This window comes from Pongo abelii, chromosome 21 (assembly GCF_028885655.2).
Source record: "Pongo abelii isolate AG06213 chromosome 21, NHGRI_mPonAbe1-v2.0_pri, whole genome shotgun sequence".
NCBI classification, from domain to species: domain Eukaryota; kingdom Metazoa; phylum Chordata; class Mammalia; order Primates; family Hominidae; genus Pongo; species Pongo abelii.
This window is the reverse complement of record NC_072006.2, coordinates 47,025,261-47,043,869: the sequence shown is the minus strand read 5'-3', so window position 1 is coordinate 47,043,869 and position 18,609 is coordinate 47,025,261. Positions and strand designations below refer to the sequence as shown.

The window sequence follows — 18,609 nt, the reverse complement described above, 5'->3', positions numbered from 1 at the left end:
TCAGTAAACATAAGGTTTTATAAACAGCATTGGGCTCACTGTTACCTGCTGTTGGCTATCTGTTATAAAATTAGCATTTATTAAGTACCATTTTTACTTATTATTCACTGAAAACAAACAACTTTGATCTGTAGGTTTCATTATCCCATTTTATAGATGAGGACATTGAGGCCCAGGGAATTTTACTGACTTACTCAAAGTCACACAACTAAGAAACGCCAGAAGCTGGAGTGAAACCCAGTTTCCTTAACTGAAGATCCAGGACTCGTTTCATGTCACCGCAGCTGCTTGGCTTTTGGCAGCATTTGAGGCCCCACCAGCATCCATTCCCTTCAAGTAGGTGCTGGCACTGGGAGCTGGCGGGGCCACTTGTCTGCAGGGACCACACTGAGCTCTTGGTGCCCAAGGCCCTCAGCTGCCAGTCGCCCGAGCACACTCATGTAATCTTAATGAACAATGTGCAAAGCCATTAAAAACTCAATTAGGACTTTCTTTTTACTGCCGACGTGAGGAAATGCAATCCTGAGGTGCTCATGTGTAAACACAATAGCTGCCATCTGCTATGGAGAAGCATTTTGCCTCCAAAAAGGGGATCTGTGTTGCAGACACATCAATAACGAGGCGCTTATCAAGGCATTATTATGCACGAAGGGGAAAAATGCAAAATTTATGGCCAGCCAGAGAGTACTTCCTGGTTTAATTCCACAATTTTCAGTGCTATGTATAATAACTATGAGGAAACTAATGCTGTTTTATGTTCCTTATCACGTTAGTAGATTTGTTTTTTTTAAGGGAGAAGGGAAAAGAATGTATTTACAGTCTTTCTCTTTCTTGTTTCTGACTGATCTTGGCGTAATGACTGGCTCATTTTTGATCTCCAGGAAACTGACAGCCCTGGGATGATATTAATTATGCCAACCTGTTGATCAAAGCAGGCCCCACAGAGCTGATGATATACAAGGGTTTTCATTCCTGAGCAATCTCTGGTGGAGGGCTTGAGCTCAACTCGCAGATATGCTCCCTTCCTTTCTGGAGGGTGTGGTCAGACCTATATAAGGTGGGCTACATGTGGAAGGGGCTAGAGATTGCTGCTGGATCCCACCCCCCACCACCAAGACCTTACACTAGCACTGCTGGATGCTTCTGTGCCTTTGCCTTGGCTGTTCTGTTTCAAATGCCTCCCAAGTTACCACCCAGGCTTGCTGCTCTTAATGATATCCTTATGTAGACTGTCTTGCAACTTTGCTTAGTAGCTACTGTTTCACATCTTATTGCCTTAAATAAAGGGACTTGTAGCTGAATAATAGTTTATTCCCTTTTTACTTAAAATCCAAGATGAGTGCTCCTAATAGGCGAGTAGCCTTCTGTGTGGTTGTGCTCATTCAGGGAACCTGGCTTCTTTTATGGTGCACTGCCCTCCCCTAGGCTCTTGAGATCCAGGACATTCAGCTGGTAGATGGGAAAATAGAATGGGCCAATGATTCTCACTGCTTTATGTATATGCAGATCACCTGGAGATCTTGATAAAATGCAGATCCAGACTCAATAGGCCTGGCGTTGAATGTGAGATTCTTGCTTCTCACAAGCTCCCAGGTGACGCTGGGGTGGCTGGTCCAAGGACCAGTCTTTGAGAGGCAAGATCATTTAGTATGGAGGTGTGGGGGTGAGAGGGAGGCAGCTTTTACTGACCAGGCCTGGAAAGTGGCACACATCATACTCATGCCCCATTATCTAGAACTCAGTTGCATGTCCCCACCAAATGCTAAAGGGAGGCTGGAAGACATAGTCTAGCTGTGTGCCCAGAACAATGTTACAGGGTTGTGCATGAAGCTACATGGAACAGGGCAATCTCTACCTCCTCAGCGAGCCTGCCCTGCTACCGAAGCTAGGATGTAAAGAAGTGGGAACATGAACTGGTGGAAGGCAAACCTTCCCAACTCTCTCTACCGTGGATTGTAAGGAACCAAGGGTACATGTGCCTGTGGCATGAATCGGCAGGAGGACAGGAGCTGAAATGTGCATGCGGGTATCATGGGATTCAGAGAGGAGAGGGACACTTTGCTTCTCAGACTGCTGCCTTTGCTGGGAGATGTGCTACTCCTCAGTGGCAGAGGCAGTCACAAACCCTTTGTGGGGCTTGTGAGTTGCTACCTACCTGTCCAAGGAAACCTTTTGGAACCCTGTGGCATGTAGGCCAGCGGACAGATATGGGCATGGATGCAGGCTCGGTCTCATCTCTAAGCCTCAATTTCTGCCCCTGTAATTGCTCCTTTTTAGCTGCTGCATTGTGAGTTTATGATAATTCAATAACTTCTCTGACATAGAGACATCTCTCCACTTACCTTGTGTTACTGCAAGGCCATAAAACTGGGACACCTTACTCAGTTAGAAACACCGGGCAAAGACACCCGCACCTTTGTTCCACTTCCAGTGGCTCCTTCCCCAGGCGGTGCTACATTTTCTGAAATCATGACTTTTGAGGCAATATGGATGGAACTAGAGACAATAATCTTAAGTGAAGTAACTCCAAAACAGAAAATCAATACGGCATGTTCTCACTTATAAGTGGTAGCTAAATAATGCGTACACATGGACGCAGAGTGTGAAATGATACTCGTTGGAGGCTTGGAAGGGTTGGAGGGTGGGAGGGGGGTGAGAGATGAGAAATTACTTAATGGATACAATATACATCATTTGGTTGCTAGTCAGACTAAAAGCCCAGACTTTGCCACTATGCAGCATATCCATGAAACACAGCTGCACTTGTATCCCTTATATTTACACACAAGTTTTTCTCATTGGTAGGATGGCGAAAACCTGATAGCCACTGGTTCAGGTTTCTCTGTGCTTTTTACCTGGCTACTTTTTGGTACAAGCCCACTCAACTTTCCTAAGTGGTCATCCCAGTAAGACAACTGTGGTCTTAGGGATCTGGGCAGAGTTGGAGGGTGGGTCCATGGCCATCCCCCTGCTCTGCATGGTGGTTCAGGGGAAACATGCAGAAAGTCTAATTTGGCCTTAAGTCCAAGTTACTTTGTGAATAATAATGTGGAGGTTTTGAACTCCTCTCTCTCTGTCTCTCCCTTTCTATCTCTCTCATGTCTGTTTTTAAATTCACTCAGAACCTGAAGGAGACAGGGTTTGATTGGTACCTTCTAGAATCCCAAGACGTTTTGGGTTTCCCAACACTTACCAACTGGGAGCTGTTAGTCTTTTTGGTATTAGGACGAAATAATTAGGTGACTTTTAGCTATTAAAGTAGCTCAATTTGCTGAGGATAAGTGGTCTTAAGGTTTCTTTCTGAATTGAAGGTTTTAGTGGTTTTCTAGGTGGAAGCATTCCTTCTAGAATCACCTGAGTTTATCTGCCGTGTTTCATGATGCAGTTTATTTCGTAGAATCATAAGACTTTTAAGTTCAGCCCTCCCAGTTGCTTGTGAAATTTCCTTAATCATCTCTTTAATTTGTCCAGGCTCTGTTTTGCCACCTGCTTTGATGGGGACTCACTTTGTCTCTGGCCAGTCCGTTCTATTTTGCACCAACTTCACTTGTTAGAAAGTTCTTTGTACACTGAACTGAAATGTACCCCCTCATGGTTTCTTTCGTGAGTCTGCCCTCTCAGGCAGCTTTATCAATAAGCTATTGTCACAATAAAGCTGCATGACACACTGAAAAGAAACTCAGTGGTAAACAAAAATAAGCATTTAATCTAGCTCTCATGGAACTGTGCATTGATTGTAGATTGGCTGATCTAGGTTGGGCTTTTGGGCCATGTGGCTGTGATTCCAGCTGCAGGGGTAGCATGGCTTGGTTCTTTACGATCAGTTCAAGTCAGGTATCCTCCATATGTGTATTCTTGATCCCAAGCTGAAAGGGGCAGCAGCTACTGGGGGCACATCCTTTTCATGACAGGTAGCAGTAGTGCAAGACGGCAAGCCCAGCAAGGCAAGCACATTTTAACCTTTGCTTGAATCATTCTGTTAGCATCCTGTTGACCAAAACAAGTTATACAGTGGAGCCCAAAGTCAAGGGATGGGGACATACCCTCTGTTTCTGCTGGAAGGAACTGCAAAGCCAATGGCAAGGGACATGGATCCAGGGAGGGATAAAGAATTGGAAACAACCATTTAATTTGTCAAAGCAACTCAAAAGAGGCTCACTTTATCTCTACAAGGCAACTTCTTGAATGCTTGGAGATATTTTCTGCAAACAGTAATAGTAGCTATGTTTTCTGCAAATAGCAATAGTAGCACCTTGTAGAAATACTTCATACATGTTACCATCTCTTAATTCTTAAAACCACCTTATTGAATAGATTTTTTTATACCCAATTACAGAAGAGGATACTCAGGCTCAGAGAGATGTGGCTTTTGCAGGGTCACCCAGACCGTCCTAGAGTGACTTGATCTCTGGCCGCTCCTCTGGCCACCATGTTTATGGGTGTGACTGATTTTCAGAAGGATTTTCTTACTTTCTCTTTGTCTCTACTTCCCACCTGCTTTGTGGGTCTCCAGGATCTTTCATGATGGTGAACAGCTCTGGGAGAGCCTCTGGCCAGAAGGCCCACCTTCTCCTGCCAACCCTGAAGGAGAATGACACCCACTGCATCGACTTCCATTACTACTTCTCCAGCCGTGACAGGTCCAGCCCGGGGGCCTTGAACGTCTACGTGAAGGTGAATGGTGGCCCCCAAGGGAACCCTGTCTGGAATGTGTCCGGGGTCGTCACTGAGGGCTGGGTGAAGGCAGAGCTCGCCATCAGCACTTTCTGGCCACATTTCTATCAGGTATGGCATTTTACCATGGTTTTATTTTTGAAAATTAGTGATAAATCTATACACCTTTTCTCTGCCTACAGGTGCTAGGTCTAGAAAGGACTTCATTTGTTCACTCGTGTTTACTGGGCTTCTCCTCCTAGCCAAGCTCTGCAGAGGTGACCCAACGCAGCTGCTGTCCCACTTGAATTCATCATTTGTAGGAAAAGACTGATATGTAAATAAAATGACAATGTACCAGGATGCATGTGGCTCCTGAAGATGCTGGAGGAACATAGGCATTGATTCCTTTTTATAAAGTCAGTGCTTATGACATGGTGAGGGAGGTACTAGTACTGTCCTGTTTTATTGATGAAAAGATTGAGGTTCAGAGAGATGAAATAACTAGTCAAAGATCACCCTCTGGGGAATGGGGTGTTTGCTGGGGAAGGCAATTAGGATGGTTTTTAAGAGGAGATGACATCTAAGATGAATCCTGAAGAATGAATACAAATGTATTTTAAAAGGGAGGGAGGGAAAGGCATTTGAGTTGTCACAGACAGTGTGTACAATGATCTAGAGGGGTGGATGATAGACTATGGCAGAGTTTGGAAAGTCTGAGTTGTTTAAGGTAAATTGCAAAGGGGACAGACAGGGAGATCAGCCTGCAGGGACAAGCTGATCATGAGGGGCTTTGAATGTCAGGCTAATGGATGGAACTTAGTTTAAACCAGTGCTGCTCATACTGTCTGTGGTGAAGGGACACTTTTCCTCCCAACTCATTGTGGAGCAATACTCTTATAAACCACGGTTAAAAAAAAATCATGGCAATGCCAAATTGCCGCAACAGTTCCTAAACCTCTCTCTCTTTCCTTCCTTATCTCCTTGTGAACTGATGTACACAGTGCACAGATTGGCACCAATCCATAAAGCATGCTTAGAGGAACATTTCTCCACATTGTCTTGGCTTGGGGCCATTGAAAGTTTTATTTTTTCTAACAGTGTTATTAAGATAAAATGTACCTATCACAGAATCCACCTATTTTAAGTGTGCAATCCCATGACTTTAGAAAACCTATTGAATTGTGTAACCATCATCATAAACCAGTCCAGAACATGTTCATCATCCCAGTAAGATACCCTGTGCTCATTTGCAGTTAATCCCCACTTGCACTGTTGAAAGGTTTTAGGTTAGAGAGTGAGGCAGTCAGATCTGCATTTTGGAGTAATTTCTCTAGCATCTGAAGTAGAAGATGAACCAGTGGCTGGGGGCTTCTTAGACATCCTCCAAGTTAATATCCATGGTACAGTTCTTCCAGATTTTAGTGTTAGGAATACATCTATCTATTGAGATTGCTTGTTGGGTTTACCTTAATGAGACAATTCAAGTTTTATTTCCCTTTTGCCTTGGTAACGAGAAATCAGAATTTAATACTCAATTACCCTCGATATTTAGACTGGATTTTTGCCATAAATATTTCAATTTTATCCTCAATGGCTTGTGATTTCCTTTTAGAATAATTTTATTTTTCTTCATGATGCATTTCCTGAAATTCCTTTCAGAAATAGGGGAGAGGTAATGATGATGACGGTAATGGTGGTGATGGTGATACCTACCGTTCATTGGGTGTTTATCATGTTCCAGGCACAGTACAAAATGTTTCACATACATTACCTTGTTTAATCTTCACAACAATCCTTTGAGGCAGGTACTACTATACCCATTTTATAGGTGATGAAACGAAGGCTCACAAATGGTAAGTGATAACCCAAGCTTGAACGGAGGTAGTGCCTTGTTTTTTACCCGTTCTGTTCGATTTCACTGTCTAAGCTAGTATAATCCAGTATAAATATAATGGAAACCACACATGTCATTTATAAATGTTTAGTAGCCACATTAAAAAGTAAAAGGAAATCAGTGAAATTAATTTTAGTAATATATTTTACTTAAACCAACGTATCCAAAATACTATCACGTGGACATGTAATCAGTCTAAACAATTATTAGTGAGATGTTTTCTGTTCTCTCCCTATCAGTCTTTATAATTCAGTCTGTATTTTACACTTACAGTAAGTCTCAATTTAAATGTTTTATTTTCATTAGTAATAATGATCTGTATTTGGACTCATAAAATGTATAGCTGAAGAAGTGGATACATATACACAAGTTGTTCCAAACATTCTTAAATTAATTGGGTATCAGTTTTTAAATTAAAATGTAAGGTAACTGAAGTTAAGTAAAATGAGAAGTTCAGTTTCCCAGTCTCATTAGCCACCCTTCAGTAGCTGGTGGTTGTCAGATTGGTACAGATCATAATTCTTAACCACTTGGCTCCACAATTTCCCCTAGTAGAGTTCTTGAAAGGCTTAGCCATGCCTGGAGCTTGTGGGTGGGGAGATGAAGGGGGTAACTCCAAGGCTGGGCTCTCAGAAGGGACCTGGCCTTTATGAGGTGCTGGTTCTGCTCATTCTCATCCTCCATTGCTGGAGAATCCCGCAGCTATCTCTTGTAATGCCTTGGTCTGTGTTGAGGGTTTTCTTAAGGTTTTTATTTTGGGGTTCTTTGTCAGGAGACTTAAAGGAGTAAATAATGAGACATAATGGCAGTGGCTGTTGAACAGCACAGGTGACTCCCGCAACCCTGGAGATATGCAAGCAGCCTGGGAGATGGACCTAAGTAGCCTTGTTTGGGACCACGTTTCCTTTGCTTCTCCCCCAGCCTCATCTCCTTGGCCTGCCCATGGGTGACCAAGAGCCAGAGGCAGGAAGTAAGGAAAGTTAGGAAGAGAGCAGAAATAAAAGAGGAAGTGAGAAAGAGAGGAAAAGAGAAAAAGAGAGTAAATTATTGGAAGAACTCGTCACACCATCATTCAGCCACTCGCTCCCTATTCTCATCTGCTTGTCAGTCATTTTGCATCCTGCATGAGCCAGGCCAGTGCAGGCATTGGTAACGCAGAGGTGAGTGGGACAGAGCTGGCGTTGGGGTGGTCAGGGTGGACTGTTGTCATTTGGTGTGAGGTTAAGCCCCTGTTCCCTTCTTTACAACAGCGGGAACCTATGAATGAAAGTGGCTAAAACGAGAGTCCTTTGTTTTTAACGTGTGTCACTAACAATGTGACGTGTTTTATCCTAGATGTTTTGAGACAAATTATATATCTTTGGCCTCTTTGCTTCGGCGTCTTTTCCTTTTGTGTAATATGTTTTAGTACAAACCTTTATCTGAAACTGATGGTGTCAGATATGTGTCAGAATTCACGATGTTTGGAATTTAGTAATATATTAGTAATATATTGGCATATCTTCTGTATTTTATAACAACCCTAGTAGGGTCTGAGGCAGTATCCTGTAATCATATGTAGTATTTCTACAGCAAAACTTACACATACTCACAGGAAATGGGATAAATAAAGACTGTAAGTAGTATCAGGCCATTCGGCTGTGTTCAGGTTTTACCACCAAATTACTTTGTGTAATACTAAGGTGAAGAACCTTGTTTTCAGAGCTTTTGGGGTTTCAGAATTGCATTAAGCATATCGCCCTATATTCTCTACCTGCACAGTTGCATGAACAAGGGGATCAGATCTTGCTTGTACATTCTGGGAAGAATACCCGGTGTATGACTTGTAGGGTGTGCTCTGTGGAACATGGGTTCCCCGAGATTCTCTGTAGTGAAGGCTGATGTGGTGGAGGTCGCAGCATTTTGAAAAAGCTGTATGATGTATTCGGTTCTAGGAGACTCACAATTACCGGAGTTCTGAGGCGTCAGAAAGAAATCCATTTATTGGTGTTTAACTTACTGTCTTGCCTCTAAGTTTGATCTTGGCCCTCTTTTTCTTGGATGGCCACCTGACTATAGAGATAGTATTCTGCAGACATGTGGCCGTACATCTCAATTTGCTGGGACAACCCTGGTTTACTCCCATTATCCTGGTGAAATTAAGAGCATCCATTTCATAGTGTGTCCCAGTTTCAGTGATAAATTATATAGTCTTCCTATCCATAGATGTTTACAGAATGCATACTGGCACCTGTGGCTTAGGTTTATCCTCATTTTGTAGATAAGGCAAACATTTTCTATTAAGGGCAGAAAGAAAACATTTTCGTCTTTGTAAGCCATACAGTTTCTGTTGCAATTACTCAATTCTGCCATTGTACCATGAAAGCAGTCGTAGATAATATGTGAATGAATGGACCCAGCTGTGTTCCGACAAAACTTTATGTGCAAAAACAGGTGGTGGGCTGGATTTGGCTTCCAGGCCATAGCTGAACCCTGATGTACATGATAAAGCTGATGTCCAGAGTTGCATAGTGAAGTCCAAGAGCACATAGCAAATTATTGGCAAAGCAGAGAGCAGATACCCTACTCCCTAGACTGTCACCACTGTATCATTGACTATAGACATAAAGTATCTCTAAAAGCTCATGGGCACGGTCAGTGAGCCTTTAAGGTTTCAATTAGAAACCCCATATATAGGACCAGACACAAATGGGTACAGGATGGGGCCACAGGTTGAAGTACAATGAACAAGAAAATTGACTCAGTACAGGGACGGTCACACCATTTGCCATGCTTTTGGATGAGGCATGGGGGAAAAGGACATTTCTGGAGTACTCCCTATGTTCACACCCTATGAGAGGCATGAGATCTGTGCAGTAGCTCCCTCTATTAGGTGGCAACATGTCCTATCTTCCAGCGTAGGAAGCACTACTGGTAAATTCAAGTCCCCATGATCCATCCCAGGTCCTCTGGCTCTAAGCTCTGCTTTGCCTTTAGGGAAAATAGCTTGCGCTTTCTGAGAGTATTCTTCCTAGCTGTGTAATGTTAGCTGTATCCTGTCATCATTCAGAATCACAGTTCCCTCATCTGTAGAATGGAGAGGATATTAGGTATGATAGGCCCTTCTGCAGATGAAATTAGAGAACATATATGTATCATCATGTCAGGTGTATTAGTCTGTTCTCACACTGCTATAAAGAACTGCCCAAGACTGGGTAATTTATAAAGAAAAGAGGTTTAATTGACTCACAGTTCCACATGGCTGGGGAGGCCTCAGGAAACTTACAATTGTGGCAGAAAGGGAAGCAGGCACATCTTACATGGTGGCAGGCGAGAGAGAGCCTGTGAAGGAGGAACTGTCAAATACTTATAAAACCATCAGATCTTGTGATAATTCACTCAGTATCACAAGAACAGCATGGGGAAAACCACCCCCATGATCCAATCACCTCCCACCTCGTTCCTCTCTCAACATGTAGGGATTATGGGGATTACAATTCAAGATGTGATTTGGGTGGGGACACAGAGCCAAACCATGCCATCAGGCTTGCAGTGGGCCTCATTGGAAAGAAGGGAGGAAGGGAGGGAGGGAAAAAGGAAAGAGGGAAAAAGAGACAAAGGGGAAGGAGGAAGGAAGCCTTTTTAAAAGAAATAGCCAGTGTTGTTTAGCCTGTGCTCAGTAACCTCCATGCCCTCCCTTGGATAGGTAGCCTCATCTGGGAGAATTTTCTGATTTGCACCTTGTTGGCTACTACAGCCTCATTGCATTTCCTTGGCTGAGAGCTAGCAGCAGTTTAGAGAGATATGTTATACACACACAGTCACTAATGGTTACTCACTTGGCCACAAACACTGCAGAGTGTCCACATACGGACAATCACCCACAAGACTCTCAGATTCAAAACACACTCGCACATACACACATAGGTACAGTGGCAAGAAAAGGGGGCCTATCAGAAAATCCAATGACACTAGCAAAATGGGTTTTAAAATTCACCAGACCTGGAGCTCTGGTCCTGTACATATGATTCTATGGGCTAAATACAAATTACTGGGCTTCGGACCTGATAGTTTATGTATTAATTTATTAAAGTCATATTTTATAGTTCTAAAATTGACTTTTAGCTCTGTAATAAACACTGAAATTTCTTCTTTCTCATCAGTGAGCTTTCTGGCACCAGACTTTTGGCAAGGCCTGGGGTGAGAACTTGCTTCTGCCAGCCATCTCCCGACATGTGCCTTTTCTTGGGAAAGCAGGGGCTTGTTTGTTTATTTACTTTTAATTAACAAATATTAATTGTGTGTATTTATAGGGTATAGTGTGATATTTTGATCTATGTATGTGTTATAGAAAGACTTAATCAAACTAATGAACATATCCATCACCTCACCAACTTAACTTTTTTTGTGTAGTGAGAACATTAAAAAAATCTATTCTTTCAGCAATTTTGAAATGCACAATATATTATTATTAAATGTGGTCACCACTCAGTGCTGAATGGCTGTTAAGTCACGTGTACTTCAGATCACAGCTCCTTTCTTGGTGATATTAATTTGATTTCATATTTTCTAATGATTCTGAACTTTTCTATTTGAAGATTTAAAAAAATAAAAGAACTTCTGTTAATTTTGCAGACATCTGCTTGCCCTAGTCTCCATCACCTGCCTAGGAAAAATTATCTTTTATTTGGTAGTTATTATCACTATATAGGCCCCTGAAATTAAGGACTCACCCAGCTTTGGTTCAACTGGACTTTAAACTCAGTCCCTTTCCCAGGAAATCCCTGCTATCTGGCACTCTGTAGATTTAGTAACTTCACTCACAACGAAGTGGAGTTTATCACAATGAGGGGCCCACTCTACCACTCTTGGAATTCTATTCCATCTGCTTCCTTACCCATCCCACTTCTGTCCACTAAGCATCAAATCCTCTTCCTTGTCTTATACAGGTCTCCTTGGGCTGATAGGGTAAAAAAAAAGTCTCTCTTAATTTTACCCTAAACAATCTCTCCCCATGAAAACATGTATATTTATGTTCTAAGAGGAGTTCTGATGTGCCAACATTTTTCTCTTCTCCTGAAAATGTTTGCAGCCCCTTGAAATTTTTGCCATGCAGATTTTCTGCTCAAGAACTATAAAAGATTAGGTTAAAACACCAGGTCTGTTAAACCATGGCCTGACATATCCACACCCTCCTCCAAGTATGAACAAAAACCACTTTTTGGAGGGATTGAGCAAGACTCATCTCAGAGCCTCTTGTGGGGAATTGCTTCCTGGCTTTGCACAAGTCCTCATGCACAGGAAGAGGTTTTCACCTTTTCATGCAAGCCTCATCTCTTCAACACCTGCACCAGGAGGTCTCTAATGAAGCCCATGGGCTGGAGCATGTGCAATAGATGGTAGGTCCACATGGCAGCCTTGGAGCTGAAGAGCATCTACAGAGACCTTGGAATTCTCAGTCTGGGCCCTCCGCTCCACTCTCTGTACTCAGGGTCTCAGCCTCCATTTACTGACTTGGCATGCCACTGGGTATGCATGGCCTGCCTCCTGAAGACATCCCATCCCTACTCCCCTGCCTCCTGAAGACGGAAGGAAAACACTGTACCAGAGTCACCTCTAGACTTCTCTACTCACTCCCCTGGCTCTCCCATTTCCTGACTTTGATTCCTCAAGGGCCGTGGTTGAATTTTCTTGAGAGTGTGCTTGGGTCAGAGATAACCATTCTCCCTCTCCTCAGAACACCTTGGCAGGTCTTTCCATCTCTGAGGGTCCTGGCATCACCTTGTCCCCTTGTGGTGTCTGTCCTAGGAACTGGAGCTGGCTATCTACTGGGTGGGGCTTCCTATGGCTAGGAGTCTCACATCAGAAGCATATTGATGGAGTGATCATCTCCCTCCAAGGTTGTAGGGGTCTTCTGGGGCACCTTTTGATCATACTCAGTGTCATTTTACACAATTACATTCATAGATTATTACCATTTTTACTTCCTCTTTTTGTGAATTACCTGTTGAAGTCATTTGCCACTTTTTAATTTGAATGGTTTGGTTTTTTTTTTGTTGATTCTCAAGAGTCTTTTACACACAAAAAAGGATATTTTCATATTAGCTGACATAGGTATTACAAATATTATTCTCAACCTGTCATTTGACTTTTAATTTTGTTTTAGATTTTTGCTAACATACAAAGCACACTTGACACCATAGTTATTAAGAAAGCATTGTGTAACTTTAAATAAATTGGTTTTTAAGACGTTGTCACTAATTTCTAGTTGTAGTGAATTTGGTTAGAAAGTATATAGGCCCAAAGCTAAACAATTTCTTCTTCGAGGGATTTATTGAAGTTATATTGTAGCCTAGTGTGTGATTTTTTTGCAACTGAGCCATAAGCATTTGAATAGAAGTTTCATTCTGTCTTTACATTTATTAACATGTATCTAGGAAATACATTATTATTTACATTATATATACTTGCTTTTTCCTGTACAATTAGTAGTCAAAGTCTAAGACATAGGTTAAAGTCTTCAACCCATGTCTTTTTCATCATTTTCTCCACTTAAGTCTCTTGACTCATGTGTTTTTTCTAAATGACCATTTTAGTCCACCTAATTTTTTCATTGTTCTTTTCAGTTAAAATTCTACTTCAAGGCTTTCACATTATTTTTGCAACAACTGCTTTCTGTTTATTTGCATTTCTTTATTATGTCTTTGTTCAACTTGTTCTTTTTAATGTTATGCAGTCATTCTGTTTTAGATGTTTATCTTATAGCATACAATTAGACTTTGTCTATTTAGACAGTCTGAGAGCTTTTCTGTATTTTAACCCATTTATATTTATTGTCATAACAGAAACATTTTTTCTTTATTTTGTCATTTTTATTACACAGTTTGAATGCTTTTGTGCTATTTCTTTTTAAATGCATTTACTGTGTATGTTCTATTTGCTTTTTTTTCTATGAACTTAGCTTTTGATTTCCTTTGAATTATTAAAAAATATAATTAGACACATGATTATTTACAGGAAGGCCTTCTGTTTACTTTTCTCTCTGCAAGATGAGGTGGCTAGCACATTATTTTTGCAAACTTTCCCCTACCTCTTGAATAATTTTGTTTGTTGAGTCTCTCTGAAGGACCCTGCTATTTTAGTGAATTATTCTTCCAGAGTGGCCATCATGCTGGAGCAACAGCTCTATGTTTGGTGTGACTGTCATCCCCAAGGCACTTCACCTAACTCTCAGGCAGCCACATGTTGTTTCACAACAGATCCTACCACCTAAGGAAGCTGCCTCTTCTCAGCCATCACCATGATCTCCAGTGGTTCCCATTGGTTCTCCGCAGTTCTTTTGTTAGAGCTGTTAGAGCTCCAAGCCCCAATGAGAGCACTAATCTTTGAATCCACTGACCTGGAGTGACCACATAGGCCACAGAAAGATTTCACAGGGAGATTTTCCTGGTCATCTCATCATCTACCTTATATTCTATCCATAGACTTGAACTGAGGAGTAAAAGACAGGAGAGGGAGGGCCCTTTTTGGAGGCTGTCAGATGTTGGAGATGAAAACTGAAGACAGTTTGAACAAGAGCAGTGGTTCTGATGTCTGGCTGGTTTTGACCTCAAAAAAATGCCTGCTTCCAATGGTTCATCCTAATAGCAGAGATGTATGACATGGGAAGATTTGAGAAATGCTAATAAGGTAGAATAAAAAGAAAAATGAAGATGAGGGCTGAGGCAGAAGTTGAGGCCCAACAGACACCCTGGTCTCCAGCTTGGGTGACTGAATGGGTCACAGTGCCACTTACCATATTCCATATTTCAGAAAGAATAGCCCATTGGTCAGTGAGGGAAAAGGTTTGAGGAGGAATCTGTGTAGATCTATTGGATTCACGTCATTGATGTGGTACCTAGGTAGAAATACAGATCTCTGAACTGGACACCTAAGACGGATGTGTGGGTGAAAGTTCTAGGGTGCAGAGCTGGGCTTGGGAGTTATCAGTGCATTGGCAGCTGTTGAAGGGAGAGTGTATGCAGTGAAAAGGTGACTAAAGGGGGCCCACGTTAGAAGGGAGGATGGAGAAGGAGGAATGCCTACAGACCTCCTAGGCATTGAACAGTGCCAGATTTATGAGAAAAATCACAAGAATAAAGTGTTATCTGAGCCTAAATAGAAAAAAGACCCAGAAATGGGGAGTCTGAACACTGACAGTTGTAGAAGAGTGGTCAAGTTGTGATAATAATTCTAGTAAATATTTCTTGAGAATGTACTATGTGCCATACATTGTTCTAAGTGGGGTCTTAACTCCCTTAATCTAAAAAATCACTTAATGAGGTAGACACTATAATTAAAGATGCAGAAAATGAGGCACAGAGCAGTAACATAACTTTCCTAAGACTACTCACTAGCAAGTGGCACAGCCAGGACTTGAACTTAGGCACTTGGAACCAGAGTTTAAGCACTGCACTATCTTCCTTCTTAAAGTAAGATAAAGATTGAAAATATCTACTTGATTAAGCAATTAGAAGATTATTAGTATCTTCCATGTAAGCAGTTTTGGGGGAAGTGTGGAACACAGAATCCAGATCATATTAGGTTGAAGTTTTGCAGTGGGAAGTCAGGAAGTGTTGGGAGTCAATGAAGATAAAACTACTGAGAATTTTAAGTGTTACTGAAACACAACTGGATGGTATTAGAGAAAACCTGCTGCCGAAGGGTAGTTTTTAAAGAACAGGAGAAGCTGTTGACATGTCAAAATCAGGGATAAAAGGGAGGATTTGGAGATATAGGATAGACAGAGAAAACCAAAAAGAATCCAAAAGTTGGAAAATATAGCAAGAGTCCAGGTCAAGAGCACTGGTGTTCCTTGCAAAGAAGAGGCAGGGGATGTTGTGGATGGATATCAAGTCAGTGGGTAAAAAGTTAGAAGTCAGCCCCTCTCTTTCCCTTTTGCCTCTTGAAGATGTGGTGTCTGCTGGGATTACATGGGTGCATGTTGAAAGGGCGGCAGTTGTGTAAGGTATAGGATTGGAGAAGGCAGATGTGTTATAGGCAAAGTTGAAATAAAGGTGCAAAGGAATGGGGTCTTTAGGAGAGACTCGTATGGAGTTTGAGGATCTCACATGGTAGCCTGGACCTTCTGGATTACTAAGCCAAGGATTAGATAAGAAAAGCAGAGGTCCAGGCTACCACGTGAGCCTGAGGAGCAGGTCAAGAGGAGTCAACTGGGATGAGACTGTGGGTAGACATTGTGCCAGAGTATGGGAAAATGGAATTTCCAATTTCCAGAAGGTGAAAAATGAGGTGAAAGTGGGGCTAAAGTGTGAAGAAGGCCATTGGAACCAGAGAGTTCAAGGGTGTTGGCCATGCTATCCACACAGACATTCATATCTCCTTGGTGAAGATAGAGGTTGAGTGACGAGGGAAGCTAAATGCATTACAAAATTTTTATGGAAATAGCAGTTTAGGTGGAAATCAGTTGCCTTCTCCTCCTGGATACCAACAGGTAGATTGTCACTTATTTTTAAGAGTGTTATTATAGATTCAAATGTAGTATGTTCCTTGGCAATGTAGAATCAACTCATGGTAAACCCTCCTTGGCTTATGGTAGCTTCCAAGGTAGGCATCTATCTTATCCTTCATAAGAAAGTTGGAATATTAGAAAGTAGTTCTCTGTAGAAGAATGGTCAAGTTGTGGCTTGATCCTTGAAGCTGCAATGAGAAAGATGCAGATTGGGGTTTCCAAGACCTCAGTGTTTGGGTTGTTTTTCCTGCATCTAAGTGTTATTTCTGAAATCTGTTAAAAATATTCTTCTTTTGCTAGTCACCAAAGTGTGGCCTTTTTACCTTGTGTTGAAAATCCCAGTCAATTGCCAGGGTAGCTTGCTGTCTTAATAGAAGGTTTCTTGGGTTGCTTCTGATGGGAAGTTGAAACATAAAGGGCTGGGGGCCGGGCAGCTTGCTATGATGAATGCCTGCAACTGTTTCTGTGAAATTGACTCCCACCCTGTGTGTTGCAGGTGATATTTGAATCCGTCTCGTTGAAGGGTCATCCTGGCTACATCGCCGTGGACGAGGTCCGGGTCCTTGCTCATCCATGCAGTAAGTCTTTCCCTTCCTCCCAACACAGCCTTGATCCATGCCAGACTGGGTAGCATAGAGCCTGCAATCCCTTCCATTCATTCAGCTCACAAACATCTCTCACTCTCTCTCTCTTTCTCTCTGAATCCTTCAGAAATGCTTACATACTCAATGCAATCAGTCCTGAATAAATCCATAATTTTGCCGGCCTGTTCAACAGGCAGCACCTCCAGGAATTTGCAGAGAGTGGCAAAACATCTTCGTTTGAATCTCTCTCCATTATTAAGGGAGTCTAAAGTCCTGATTGTTTATTAGTGGGATTCAGACCACTGAAGTGGAAGAATTAGAGGGCTTTGGATAGAATCTTGTGCAATTGTCTTAAAAAAAAAAAAAAAAAGAACACCACCAAAACACTGAGAAAATTAGCACACTGTTCACTCACAGGGAAAAGTACCCTGAAGCTATTAATTCTTCTAAAATAATTTTAAATATGCTCATCAGCTCCATGTAGGCATAGAGAGAGATTTCTCATAGTGGTTAGTACTTATGGTACAGCGTCAAGAGTCCTCAAAGGTGTGGCACTCCTTTATACCCATCCACTTCTTTGCCATATTTAGTCTCAGATATTGGAATGTGTTTCAGCAGGGAGATGTGGTTTCTGGGTTTGCTAAATCTCAGAGGCCATAAGTCCTGGGTACAGGTAGTTGAGATGACATTATACCCAGTGACATTTGATTGGGGGGACTGAAATCAAACTGATTTGCATGGAGATTATGGCAGACCCTGGGAGGGGTAGCCGAGATGCCAGCCCCATGAGTTTGTAAGTGTTCTGCAGATTGGAGATTCCCAATAGTTTCTCGGCAGCCATCCAGTTCTAGGTAACCCCTGTGGGCTCTCTCCACTCTTCCCATATGGCCATGAGTCATGCTTTGGGCTATGGTGTAGTTTGCTGTTGCCTCAAGAGACATCATGGGTCCTCCTCTCCTTATGTGCTTTTTAATCCTCCCATTTAGGGACTATTCTCATTTCAGCCTCATCCATGTTGCTTTAATTGAAATAACTGTTTCCACTTCTGCTGCAATGAATTTGTCAGACCCTCAAATGTAACTTACCTCCCTCTGCCTGGCACGAGAATGCCGTTGTCTGACTCATTGTCTTAGGGCCCCTTCTCTGGAGGAATTTGGAACACATTACAAGTTCCGAACATTATTTTGAGAAATTGTGTTGGATCCTGTGCAGGAGAGACCCTCTTTCCCAAGAAGCAACTGGTATCTTGGGAATGCTGAGATGCTACTGGGCTCTTCATTGCTCTGGCTGAAAGTCCCTACCCTCTGGGTTACTTCCTAAGGCTTTTAGAATTTCTCAGATGGGTCTGTCATTTAGTCATGCCTGGGGAAATGTTTCTGTTGACCCAGACTTCATGTGAAGAGGATCCCAGAAATCCCCCCAGCTATGCAGGGTTTATGTAGTAGATATGCATATGAATCTCCTTCACTAGGATGAAATATTCCCCACCCTAGACTCGTGGGAGTCAGCATCAGCTGCTCATTTGAGAATGAACCTGAGACTGGGCAACTGTGTTGGGAGATGTCTGTGCTACCTGTGGTCCATTTAATTGCATGTGCTCAATCTTGCACCACCTCCAGTTTCGAGGTAGTCTCTCTGAAACATGCCTTCTGTCTTCCTCATTCCCTGCCTACATCCCATCCACTCAGAGCGTTCTTGCCTCTACCACATCTACCTGTGTTCCTGCTTCTTACCTTGTGCTGGATGCTTGGACTTTGTCTTTCTAGTAGGTGACAGCTGGCTTTTCCCGGGGGAAAATAGCATGAGTCTCTCTACCTGGAGCCCAGAACTTTGTGCTCTAATGGGAATTTTCATCTCCGTCCTGATGATGTCCAACCTTGACACCTGTCTCTTACCCTAGCCGTAACTACCTTCAAGGCCAGAGTGGTAAAAGCTCTGCCTTACCTCCAAGCACTGACCATGGTTTGCTGTCACAAGCAAATGCA

General features: G+C 42.3%; 1 protein-coding gene across 6 annotated transcripts in view; it reads left to right on the top strand.

The window, feature by feature from the left end:
* Positions 1–18,609, top strand: part of PTPRT (protein tyrosine phosphatase receptor type T) — a 1,130,568-nt gene that overhangs the window by 395,245 nt on the left and 716,714 nt on the right. For all 6 annotated transcript variants that reach the window (XM_024238852.2, XM_063720525.1, XM_054542313.1 and 3 more), the window contains exons 3-4: positions 4,514–4,785; positions 16,537–16,618. In XM_024238852.2, coding sequence (XP_024094620.2) covers positions 4,514–4,785; positions 16,537–16,618 — 354 coding nt within the window. The remainder of the gene's footprint in view (positions 1–4,513; positions 4,786–16,536; positions 16,619–18,609) is intronic.